The 12,185-nt window shown below is 35.8% G+C and overlaps 2 protein-coding genes across 2 annotated transcripts; both read right to left on the bottom strand.

Annotated features, from left to right (window-relative positions):
- Positions 1-1,040: 1,040 nt before the first annotated feature.
- Positions 1,041-4,342, bottom strand: LOC136805570 (uncharacterized). The gene is made up of 2 exons (XM_067062135.1): positions 4,314-4,342; positions 1,041-2,415 (listed from the first exon to the last, which is right to left on the bottom strand). Exon 2 carries the CDS (start codon positions 2,403-2,405, stop codon positions 1,041-1,043), a length of 1,365 nt encoding a protein of 454 aa, XP_066918236.1. The 5' UTR covers positions 2,406-2,415; positions 4,314-4,342.
- A 4,806-nt stretch (positions 4,343-9,148) lies between these two features.
- Positions 9,149-10,534, bottom strand: LOC136805563 (uncharacterized). Its single transcript, XM_067062129.1, has 2 exons — positions 10,459-10,534; positions 9,149-10,275 (listed from the first exon to the last, which is right to left on the bottom strand). The coding sequence occupies exons 1-2, from the start codon at positions 10,478-10,480 to the stop codon at positions 9,485-9,487; spliced, it is 813 nt and encodes a 270-aa protein (XP_066918230.1). The 5' UTR covers positions 10,481-10,534; the 3' UTR covers positions 9,149-9,484.
- Between the last annotated feature and the right edge of the window lie 1,651 nt (positions 10,535-12,185).

Here is a 12,185-nt window from a genome sequence, read left to right as displayed (position 1 = left end):
TGGCGTAAAAAAAACGCCCTCAGGCGCTCGATAATTGGCAATGGAAACAAGAAAGCCTATAGATTTTGATAGATTTCGAATTAGGATGCGATTTTGTGTTCGTTGAACGGATATTCGTGAGTGGAAAATTATCATATGAAAATTTTCAGAAAATTTTTTTTGTATCCACTGCCAATTATATTTGGATAGACTTCAGCTAGCTTTTTGCTAAAATGTCTTGGAAACTTATCTTCAAAATTTGATTGAAAAAAATTAAAAATGAAGAACCCGCAGCAGGCAAAAAAATGAAAGGTATATCTTATTGATGAGTGAAATGATCTCAAAATTTTATTTTTCTCCCCTAAAAATGCTACAATTGCTTTATAAAGATCAGAAAGTATTAAAATAAATATCAACATTATTGAAAACCCCAAGAAAAACATCTCAATCAAACCAAACAAAAGACAACATGAAGAAAGTTCAGAAAGGATCCTTTAAAAATAGAACAGACATATCGTGAACACTAGCAAGAAATCTGGAATACCTTTACATCCTAATAGTAAGGACGAAAGAATAATATTAACCCAAATTAAAACATCCTTATTGAAGACGCTTTCATCTACGGACTTCCTAGTTGAGCGAAAAAGTGAATATTATGGTAAAGAATTCGAAAGAAGAACCAATGTAGTACCTTATCGGCCCTTTTTACGCCGGCCCTTATTGGCATTATTTTTTCGTCGCTGGCATAATAAGGGTCGGCGTAAGACGTCGGAATTAAATCAGGGCCGGCGTAAAAAGGGCCGATATAATAGTTATTTTGACCACCTCCAGTCATAAAAACTTTCCAGTATCAATAAAATGACTTTATAAACGACACTCAGTCTACTGATTCCCCCAAAATGTAAATGTATAAATAAAAGCTGTATTTTAAATGTAATTTTAAAGTCCAAAGAACTTTCCAAAATAATGGTGTTTGTTTCTGGTAGCTCATTTGAGTCTTACATAGGTTCTTAGAGTTTTAAAAGTGCATTTACTCATTACTGAGGCAAAATCCATCAGAATTAATATTCATCGTCAAAATCGTCTTCCTGGTAATCAGAATCGTCCATTTGAAGGGCCACTTCTTCCTTCGCTCGTTGAAGTCGTGCTGCAAAATTCTTGCTCCGTCTGTTCAACCAATTTTCACGTTTCACGTTACCAGCCTCGTCAGAGGATGTTGGTTTCAATTTGGCTTTCAACTGTGAACAATCTGCAATCGTTTTGAGTACATGCGCATTCCAGTAATTGGTTATTCCTGACCCCGCGTTGGCGATATATTCTTTTTGAATTTCTTCATACAGCTCAGCGGTTGCTTTTTCTTCTTTATTAGGTGGAATTGATGAAAAAAACATGTTTATGTCACAAAATCTAGGTTCATGATAGGCGATATCGAATTTGCAATGGCATTTTACGTCGTCTCCTGTTTTTGCTTTATAAGGTAGAGTCATATATCCAACCTTATGCGTTGCCCATGCGTATTTTGGTACAGGTGTTTCACATGATATGGTGTTCTTACAGTTATCTTTGGCCGAATGCATCGAAACAATTAATTTGACGGCATTATTCGCGTAAGTAGAATAAGATTCGATTTCATTGTTCAAAGTATTGGCATACCGGTTGTAATCTGCTACACTCTCTGTTTTATTATATAATGTTGCAACTAAACTTGAAAGGCTAGCCATTGAAAGGGTGACATAATTGCGAAAGCTCGGTAACGATGCTTCGATACGTTTAACATGATTTAGATCACTAGGCATAGTTTTGGACATGACATTTGAAGGAAATATCATAAATTTGGGCTCAGAGGCTATAATTTGTTTAGCAGCATCTTCTTGACACTCATCAACATGGGCTTTGGTGGTCTCTAACAGACAGTTGCTCCAAAGCCGATACAATGTTTGATACTCTCGGTTGATCAAATCTTTTTCCAAAGTGATCACTTCATGACTGATATAGTCTTTCATCTGGTCCAATCTATCATTTACCTCATCAGTCAGCTGTTTGATCGCCTTGTTTGCTTTATCCAAAATGTCTTGCGGTGATGGTTTTAAAAAGCTATCTACGAATCCAAATGCAGAACTGAATATAGCTAAAGCTGGACTCAACTTTCCTGCTATGTCCGTCAAATATCCAACTCCTTTGATAATATCTACCGCATCTTTGCCTATTGAAGCAGCTGTCCCCATATTTCCAGCAAGGTCATTGATCACTTTTTTCTCCATTGTTGCAACTGGTGCGGTTATTTTTGAGACGGTAACTTTACTTTGACCTCCATTATATCCATGAAATTCGCACCAATGCCCTGAATAATGTTTAGGTTTAAAAAAAAACCAGCCTTCAGACATTTCCACAATAAAGCAAAACATCAATAGTCTGGTCAGCATCATGATTAGTGAGCTAAAAATAAAAAAGAAATCAAAATAAAATTCCCCATTTTTTAGAGAAAACATTTTAAACACACTTGAGCAAAAATTTGTTGTGTTTCCGGGCTCTGCAGGTATAGTGCAGTCAAGATATGCCAAATGTCATCAACATTGTGCAAAAGGGCGTAAATGATAGTTTAGGGGTCAAAAATGGATTGATTTCGATTTTCTGATGACGTCACTTTTCAATACAAATCCCTGATAACAAGAAAATGTACTGAATCAGTAACAATCGTTGATCTTTAAACTTAAATATCTCGTGATCTAGAAATTTAAACCCTATGAACCATATAATTTCCAAATAGCACTTTTCAATGTCCAACTTTCTAGCTTATTTTGAAAACTTCAAACATTCTAGATAGTTGATGACGTAACCAAGGAAAATGACGGGTTTTTAACCATTTGGGGCCATTTTAGGGGGAATATAATAACGAAATTTTACAAAAGACCCCATTTTCATCATCTACTTTTCTTGACCTTTTAGATGGAACATTCAAAATCTCCTTTTGAGAACATTTTAAAAATCTTTTTTACAGGGATTTATACTGAAAAGTGACGTCATCAAATAATTGCCCAAGAAACATTCAGCTTTTGATTGATGTAAAAATCATTTTTGCAGCACCTTTCTATCAAAAGGTAGCAAATTTTCTTCTTCGCTTTTCTTCACTTTCTTGGATAAATTTTGAAAAACTGATGGGTGGGAAATATAAGCGCTTTAAATACCTTTCCAACAATACCAAACTATTATACGAAAAATGGTTGGAAAGTTTTCGCCAAAAATAAAGACACTGCAAATTTTTTGACACACTTTAGAAGCTCGTTGGATAGCTTAGAGCCTCCTCTTTCTATTGGGCGCCGCCCGATTTAGGAAGGGCGGGGGTAGGCGGATCTGACTGAATTGACGGAAAGGTGCCCAGTTGTAAAATTTCAAATCAATTCCGGAAAGGACAGAATAAAGTAAAACAGGAGCTCTTAGATCATTCATTCGTTGACCAAAAATGGTCAAAACAGTTAAAATCTCAAAAAATGGATTTTTGTCAAATTTTTGCATTTCTTTTACCTTTTTGCTTAAAATCTCGCTGCAAAAACTCACTTTTGAATTTGTTTCTGCTTGACCATAAAGCGCAATTCCTACGAGTTAAAATTACGATTTCTAACTCAAAATGGGCATTACATTATAGCTCATGTCGCAATATACTCGACATTGGCACTTAATAGTCCAGTAGAATTTCGTCTAAAATAGGGTCAACCTAGAAAAGATTATTATAAAAGGTTTCTATATACCGTTGGAAAGATAATTTTATCAGCTTTCCAAAATTGAAATTGGTCAATTTTTTCCACTTGGACAAAAAAAGTTATGACTCAAAGAATGAGAGGGGTCCTTTTAGGTAGCGAGCCCTTAGAAACGTCAATTTTAAAGTTTTAAATTGATTTATTTTGACTGTTCCATCTGATAAAGCTCAAAGAGTAGATGTCTAAAATGAGGTCATTTGTAAAATTTCGTCAACCACATCCCGAGAAAATGACCAAAATTGCTTGAAATGGCAATTTTTCTTGCTGGCGTCAGCAATTTTTAGAGATGAATGAGGGGTTAAAATCATTTTCAATAGAAGCTCCTCATTGAGTACTGTCGAAAAGGTATAGTTTGTTGAGATTGCATGTCTAGATCTCGAGATATTTGACTTTTAAATTTTGCTGACTCAGCTTATTTAGCTTTCTGGCTGATTTCATTTTTGGTAAGCTGATAAAATTATGCTTCCAACGGTATATAGAAACCTTTTATAATAGTTTTTTCTAGTTGACTCCAAATTCTACAGGACTATAATAAAGAGTTAACTAATTTCAAAGGCAGATTTTTGAAATGGGTCTTACCTCTTTGGCGTCTTTGATCTCTGACTGATCTTCTTGCAAGTAAAAAATGATGTGACTGATCAACCAAAATACAACCCTTTATATAGTGAAGAAATAAGACGTCCGCCTGCTTTCCGGGCGCGATAGCTATTGTTTTATTTATCATTTTCAACCTCCTATTTATATTCCGTTTGCACGATGGTAGAAAAACAAAGAAACTTCAAAGACGGGGGTAAGCATGAGAATAAAACACTTCTATTGATGACTGGCTGCTCATTGCAGAGTAAACCCGGTTCCGTATTGAGCGGTCTAAGAATAGTCTCATTAGAACCGTCTACGCGATGGTTTGCGGCCAGCTTGCGAGACACTGACACACAGTTTTCGGATCGAATGCGTTAAGTCCAGCGTAAACCACTAGGGAACAAGGCCAGCGCACTATCACCTCATCCACGATGGATTGTGGAATCGATTCCTAGCACAGTCACCGACAGGCTTCTTGAGTTTCTATCTACCTAATTCCCCTCACATGGCATGGGTTGGCCCGGACGAAGGTACATTCACTTGCCAAGTGAATCACAGCACCGAGCGGGAATCGAACCCCAACCTCTTGGACGGCAGTCAAGATTGATAACCACTAAACTACTGTGCCTTCTATTGAACGACTATTTATGGCATATTAATCTTTGGATTGGGTGTTTTTTTGCGAAATAACTATTTGTGGTTTGAATAAGGGGTTCGGGAGATGGCAAGATAACATTCAAAAATTTCCAGTTCAATTTACCGAATTTACCTCCATATTTTTTCATTAAAACAAGAAAAGTTTGCGAAAACATTTATCTCTTGGAGCTTGTAAACCTCCGCTAAAAGGTAGACATTTTGAATTTAATTTAAAAATAAAACATTAAATCGAAAGTACCGCCATCCTATGTCAGGCCACATTTACAAGCCGATTATAAAGTCGAAACTGAAACAAAACGCCAAAGTAAGTTTAAAACGACGCCTTTGTGGGTCATGCAGAATCCAGCATGAGACTTTATACTAAATCTAAATCGAAACTGCGCCTTTCTTGGCTTATACAATTCGACTTATTCATAAGTTTTCAGAGTTGGAAATACTTTATTACCAACTTTTTTACTGACTTACCAAGTTACTTTAAATAGGTATACTTGGATTTCTTAAACATTGAATAGCTTCCTGGGGGTTGAAACCCCCTAGGTAAATACTTATTTAACCCTTTAAGTGCCAGGGTTTACTTTTTAGGTTTAGGGTTTTTTTTACATGAAACTATAGAAAAAGTAAAAAGAAATTATAATTACAAACGAATTTGGTGATTCTACTGTGTTTTTTTCAGAAACCCCCCCTTAATGGCTTAACCCCCTCTAAAAACTAAAAATTCAGAAAATTTGATACCCCCCCCTCCAAGTGCCAAATTTTGAAAATCCTGAAACCCCCTACCGCTAGGGGGATGAAGCTATGCATTGTTCCTTGTAGTTACGTATTAGGGTATTCAATCAAAGTGTATATTTTTTCAAGGAGAGCTGTGATACGACAGATTTTTTGCACTAAATTCTTTACGAAATTCAAAGCATTTTTATCCATCCAACAAAATACTACAAGTTAAGCTGTGGCACAAAATTAACGATTAGAGAGTTAAGTCATGTCCAGTTTGACCCCCGGTTAATTGAGCAGATTTTCAACCCGAGCAACAAAAAATAAAACCAGACAGTTTACTTAAAGCCCCAAAAAGCCTTAAATTAATATTTGATGGATACATCAAATATTAATTAGTAAACTTTGGAGCACATTTTTAACCCAATCAACCGAAAATTTAAACCATAGAGGCCGGTCTCCACTTGCGCGCGAAATGAGCGAAAACTTTTTCATTGAAAGATTTTCGAGCGAAAAAATAAAAAGTTGAAAGAAGTTTTACTTTTTTCAACCGTTACGTCAAATTTGCCCAGTGGAATTGCTTCTTTTTCCAACCGACCAATGACGTTACAAAAACGTTAGAACAGTTTCGCCCATCTCGCACGAAAGTGGAGACCGGCCTTAAAGTTTTCACGCTATTGGTCAGAAGAAAAATGAAACAATTCCATTGGCGCGATCTGACGTAATGGTTGAAAAAAGTTGAAGCGTATTCAACTTTTTTTTCAAGCGCGCGCTACATTTTTATGACATAATCTTTTCTCCAAGCAAAAAGGATTGAAGCAAAAGGTGCGATCGCAGCGCACGCAATTGGAGACAAGCCTTAATAGTTGTTAAGTGGACATTTTTGTCCTCGTTATCAATATTTTTCATAAAAAAAAAACAACCGTGTCTTCCTTAACTCGAACCTCCATAACTCGAACCTCCATAACTCGAAACTCTATAACTCGAAACTCTATAACTCGAAACTCCATAACTCGAACCTCCATAACTTGAACGGCTTTCCTGTCCATCACTGTCTGAGAGAATATTAGACGCTGCCCGCTGCGATCGTAAAACGTTCGAATTACGGAGAGTTTGAATAATTACAGAGGTGAAATAGCCTGGGGGGGGTCAGAAAAATATTTGAGTGAAAAATGGAGTTTTGAGATCTCCCTGAAATAGGGAAAAGCATGAATGTTTAAAAGTGCGTGTAGAAGTCCAATTTGGAGTTCAATTATTAAAACCCTGGATAAAACCCTGGATACATCAAATATTGCAGTCTCAAAAAACCAGAAATAGAAAGCTTAATTTCCGACAATTTGTAAACTTTGCAGCACGATATTAACTCAAAGAACTAAAAATTAAAACCAGATCGTTTATTCAAAGCCCTGGATACATCAAATATTATAGTCTCAAAAAACCAGAAATAGAAAGCCTAATTTCAGACAATTTGTAAACTTTGCAGCACGATATTAACTCAAAGAACTAAAAAAATTAAAACCAGATCGTTTACTCAAAGCCCTGGATACATCAAATATTATAGTCTCAAAAAACCGAATATAGAAACCTGAAATTTTTGAAAATTAGCAACGCCATCCCATAAAATACATGCAATACAGTTTCCCTGATCTATCGCCATTTTCAGAAAAGATTCCCCGAGTTTCCCTGATTTTTCCCTAAAATTTTTCAAAAAGCACACAATTTATTAGTTAGTATCCAGCCCTTTTTGAGGTCGATCTGCCGGTCCAGTTTGTTCAAACCATTGAGTGACATGCGCCTGACCGCACGACTACTGTCGAAAAGGTGTATAAATCCTTGCTTCCATAGAGTCATTTTCGGGAGTTCATTAATTAAACTTGGGTTTTATTCAGTTCCGATTTAGACGGCTATGCTATAGTTTAAGACGAATCACTATCTAAGAAAAAAGCCCTTGGTCGAAGAAACTTTACAACCGGTTTTTTTGCCGAAAGGAGTTTGCAGCCGGTAGAGTGTGCCAGTCGTTCTACGAAACTCTAACTCTGATTTTCACTTCCGTCTACCGCCATAACGCCATACCGCCATATTTTCCCGCCTTACTACCACTGTAACAGACGATAACATCGTCTAATCCAGTTTGTCCGTCATTTAGCCTATGAATCATATAACATTGCCGTTGTGCTATGACATAATATACATATATTTGTGCAATGTATGAAAAGACTTTTCATCGAATACGTTGAATTACCATGCTTCTAATTAAGAATATTTTGCCTCTCGTCATTCTAATGGCAAGATTTGCGTACTTTCTATCCGGATTGGGATATCCCCGAATTGTAATGAATTGTCTTCGTCACACAAGTTTTAAAGTTCGTCTCCGTCATCAGAAGTGTATAGCGACAGGGGGCAGAGAGACTGTAGCCCTTCGTGGTAATTTTTCTCAAGGGTCGCCTTCTAAAAGTTGATTTTGCCACTCTCTGCGCTATTGATCGTTGATCCAGTTTCTAATAGAAAGAGATTATTTTGCAGTTTTGCAAATCTCTTTTTCTTACTGACGATGGTAGATGTGATAATTCTCTCATTTTTACATGACAAAGTCGTTTGTCTTATCTAGAACTTTCGAAAATATGAACATCTTATTGAAAAGGATTTGTGGTCGCGCATGTTTTCCCAAGAAAAGACGAAGAAAAAAGATATTTTGTAATTAATCAATTTTCTTTCGTTTAGCTATTCCTTTATTGACCTAATTTCAACATGATATGTTTGTATGACTTTTCAACCGCTGTGTGGGTGTAATGATGTCGTTGTGCTCATCCATAACTTCGCTATTGGTATTTATAATGTTTCGTGAAGAGGACTTTCTTACACAATACAAGTATGAAAAATAGACAGTTGTGGATACCACAATTGAAATATAATTTATATTCGTCAAGGGTTTTGATATTATTGCCTCGTCAATGTTTGCAACAAAGTCTGACGAAAGGTCAGTTCTTTCACACCCGCGTCACTAATCCAGTGTGTCTGCCCTACCTTCTGGAAGAAAAATTGGCAAAAGTACCTCACCCCCATGCGAAAACTATATGGGGGGCCTATATCAAACTCTCAAGTCCATTGATTTTTAAGCTTCTAAGCTTTAGTTGATATTGATTAGCCTCGAGCTAAGTACACATTGTACTACTTTGCATCAACTTTAAAGAAAAGAAACATAAACATAAACATAACAATGATTTAAAAGATCCAACCATTAAAAGCAAACGATTTTCCATCAAAATTGGCATTTGGCTTAAGTTTATCTTCTGTGACTGAGAAATTCTCACTGGTTCACTGAGACAGGATTGCTCTTTTAATGGATTTACATTACGGTGCTCTATCCGAAATGCAAGGTTAAAAAGACGTCATAAACAACGTCGTATGTCTGCTGGTAGGACATAACCTTTTCACGTCAATCTAAATGACAAAAAAAATCATTTTAAAATTCTTTCATACGATATCACTTAATATATTTTTATCCATATACTTCGTCATAAAACTACAATAAATTTTGATCAAAATATTTACAAGTCGTTAAAATATAGTTCCAGCCTAGTATTCTGATAAAAGTACGTTTTAAAAGTAACAAAAAAAAAGAAATCTAATTTGCTACCATCTTTGTTTTGATATATTGTCAAGGGTAACTGTATTTGAGTTTCTACACCCTGGCGTCTTGTATTACATCATCTCACCATATGTCTCTCAGACGTTTATCATATCACCACATAACCTTCTGTTTTCTATATCATATTCACCTCCGCATAAACTGAAGAAGCTGGTTAGGTTTTATGGTTTGAGAAGGAGAACAGTAGTTGAGTCATATCCCTGAAAGTCAAAGCTTTTGTAGTTGTTTTGACTTTTGGGTTGTTGTTCTGCTTTTTGGGTGGTTGTTGCTTTTTCTTTTCTTTCTTTTTATTCTTCTTTTTATTCTTTCGACTTTTCTTTGTCTGATTCTTCATTCTATTCTTTCGTTTATTCTTTCGTCTCCGGCGCTTCTTTAACTTGCGTCTCAATTTCTCCATATCGCTCTCATTTTTCTTCTCCACACTTTTAGAGTTCTTTCTCAATCGCCTTAAAGCGATCTTCATCACTTTTTCCTCCTTGCGCTGTTGGAAACGTTTGGAGCGGGATTTCCATGGCGGGTCAGGGATACTATTGGTCATTATCCTGCATGAAGTACACCCACATTTTTCAGCGATTGGTACTCTCACTTTCCTTACACCTGTTATGCAATAAAGTTTGACGTTTCGAATTCTTTTCTTGGTAACTGAACAAGATGAGCAACCAGCGGTTAAAAAGTTCTTGTTTGGGAACAGTAAGGAGGAGCATTGTCCCGCGCAAAATGTCTGTGTAATCATTTTCTTGTAACATCCATTATAACCTTTCGAAATGTCCGTTCTGTACCGTATCTTTCGGCAAGTTTCGGTAGGGTGAGGTTTAATGGTGACGTTTGCGATTCGATTCAATCGCATGAGAATGTTGTGAATTTCATTGTTGTTGACTCCTTCACGAGTAGTTTGCACACTTTGTGCATAAATGGTGAGAAGTATCAATCCCCATAACATGCCCTCTAAATGGGAAAATACAAATATTTGAGTTACAAGGAAATGAAAAATTGTGTTGAACTTCTGATAAAAAAATGTTCCAACATTTTTATCTCAAAAGAAACAGCTCTTAAAGAAAAGCAAAACTCCAAAAATCAATAGAAAGATCGAAAGGATAACAGAAAACAGTGAAAATGAAAGATACGAACCTCGAAAAACATTTTGTCGCATATTTTTGGCTGGTCTTCCTCTTTCCTCCTACAAACGACCACTCGCTACCAACACATGAACTGATTAAACTAATCATTAATTAGATGCAGTCTCTTTTTATATTGCCATCAAAAAAGCATCGTTCATTTTATTAGGGGGTAGTAATCAAACGGATATACGATACTGCATCAATTTCTTAATCACTTATTAATTCTTGTCAAGAATCTGCATACTTCAAGGTCGCTAATTTTCGCTAATATGCTATTTTGTGGTTATCGCGAAAATGTAGAAAAGGTCTTTGATGTATGGTGTTTTATTTTAAGGAAGCAATATCGCGTCATTTGTAGAGTTACTCATCATCCATCTTTGGAGAAGTTTTGACAGGCATTCAACGCACTAAATGTGCGTGGGACAGACGGAAGTCAATTCTCCTGTAAAAGATTCCAAATACCCTTAAATCTCTTTTAGACCCACTTAAAACCGTGTTATCTTTTCCTCCAAACATTAAATAAACTCAGAAAAACCTTTAAAAAGTGACTGACCCCGCTATAAGACACAAAACAAAGGACAACATTTAGAACGAAACATAACGTCAATATATAGGAGCCTGGCATCTCTTAAGATGTGTTTCGGGGTAATCTAAAGTCTTGTATTGTACAAAGTTAAGCGGTGCCCTACTTTTTCTTCCTTGATTGCTTCGAATTCCGTTTAATTATAGAGATGCTTTGCTATTAATTTCACTAATTAAATTAGTGTTTTTAAAATTGAATTTTGTAATTGCCAAACTTTCCTTTAAAATGTTTAAGAGTTTTGTCAGGGTTACTCATGTAAGAATCGGGATTTGTTCAGGAAAAGTCGTCAGGATTTTCCCTCTCTTTTTTGCGCTTGTTTGATGCCCTTAAACCTTCTTTATTAGAACCCTCCTAATCTGATTCGTAGTCAATATTCGTAAAACCTCTGTTGATCAGTCTTTCTTGGAAAACTTAGAATCCCAAAGACTTTGGTTGATAAATGAATCAATGTTGAACCGATAAATATACGGTAAGGGCTCTGACCATAGTGAATTTTTTCATATTTGTAGTGCGTAAAATGTGTTTTTCGAAGAAGAAAATGAAGACTTTTGGGAAGACAAGTATTTCAACTTTGAGGACTTTATTTTCAGCGAAGAAAAAACATTTAAAAAAGAATTTGCACTAGTTTGTTTACCTTTTTCCCGAACAAAAAATAGATTTTTTTGGGAATATTTTTAATTGCTAATTACTCTTGATAGAATAAATTCAAAATTAACTTATAAAGAGAGTTTTTCGTTTAAAGAAACAAGGAACTGAAAACAAAAGTTTTATCTTCAAATCTCATAACCGATCTGTTGTAGTTGAGCCTTTAACCCCTATTACCTAGACTAGAGTCTACTTTTGGCTGAACTTTGCTTTTTGATAATTTTTTATGACGCTGAGTCCAGTGAAGTAGACTAGGAGCATTTGGCGAGATCGCCTTTTTGAGAGAAAATGTTAAAGATCCAAATAAAAATAAAACTACTTGGAGTTGAAGGATATAATCAAAGATGAGAAACAAACACGATTAACAGATTTACAATCCCTTATTCTCAAATAAAAACATTGCTTCATACTGTGTTTACCTTCCAAAAACAACTAAAATCTGGCGGACTGTTTTAGAGTCAGCCTAAGCAAAAGCATATTACCGGGCCACTTAATCGTGCCATCCAGTC

Source organism: Clytia hemisphaerica, unplaced genomic scaffold (assembly GCF_902728285.1).
Source record: "Clytia hemisphaerica strain Z4C2 unplaced genomic scaffold, Clytia hemisphaerica genome assembly, whole genome shotgun sequence".
NCBI classification, from domain to species: domain Eukaryota; kingdom Metazoa; phylum Cnidaria; class Hydrozoa; order Leptothecata; family Clytiidae; genus Clytia; species Clytia hemisphaerica.
The sequence above is the reverse complement of the archived record's forward strand: the minus strand, read 5'-3'. Positions and strand labels throughout refer to the sequence as shown.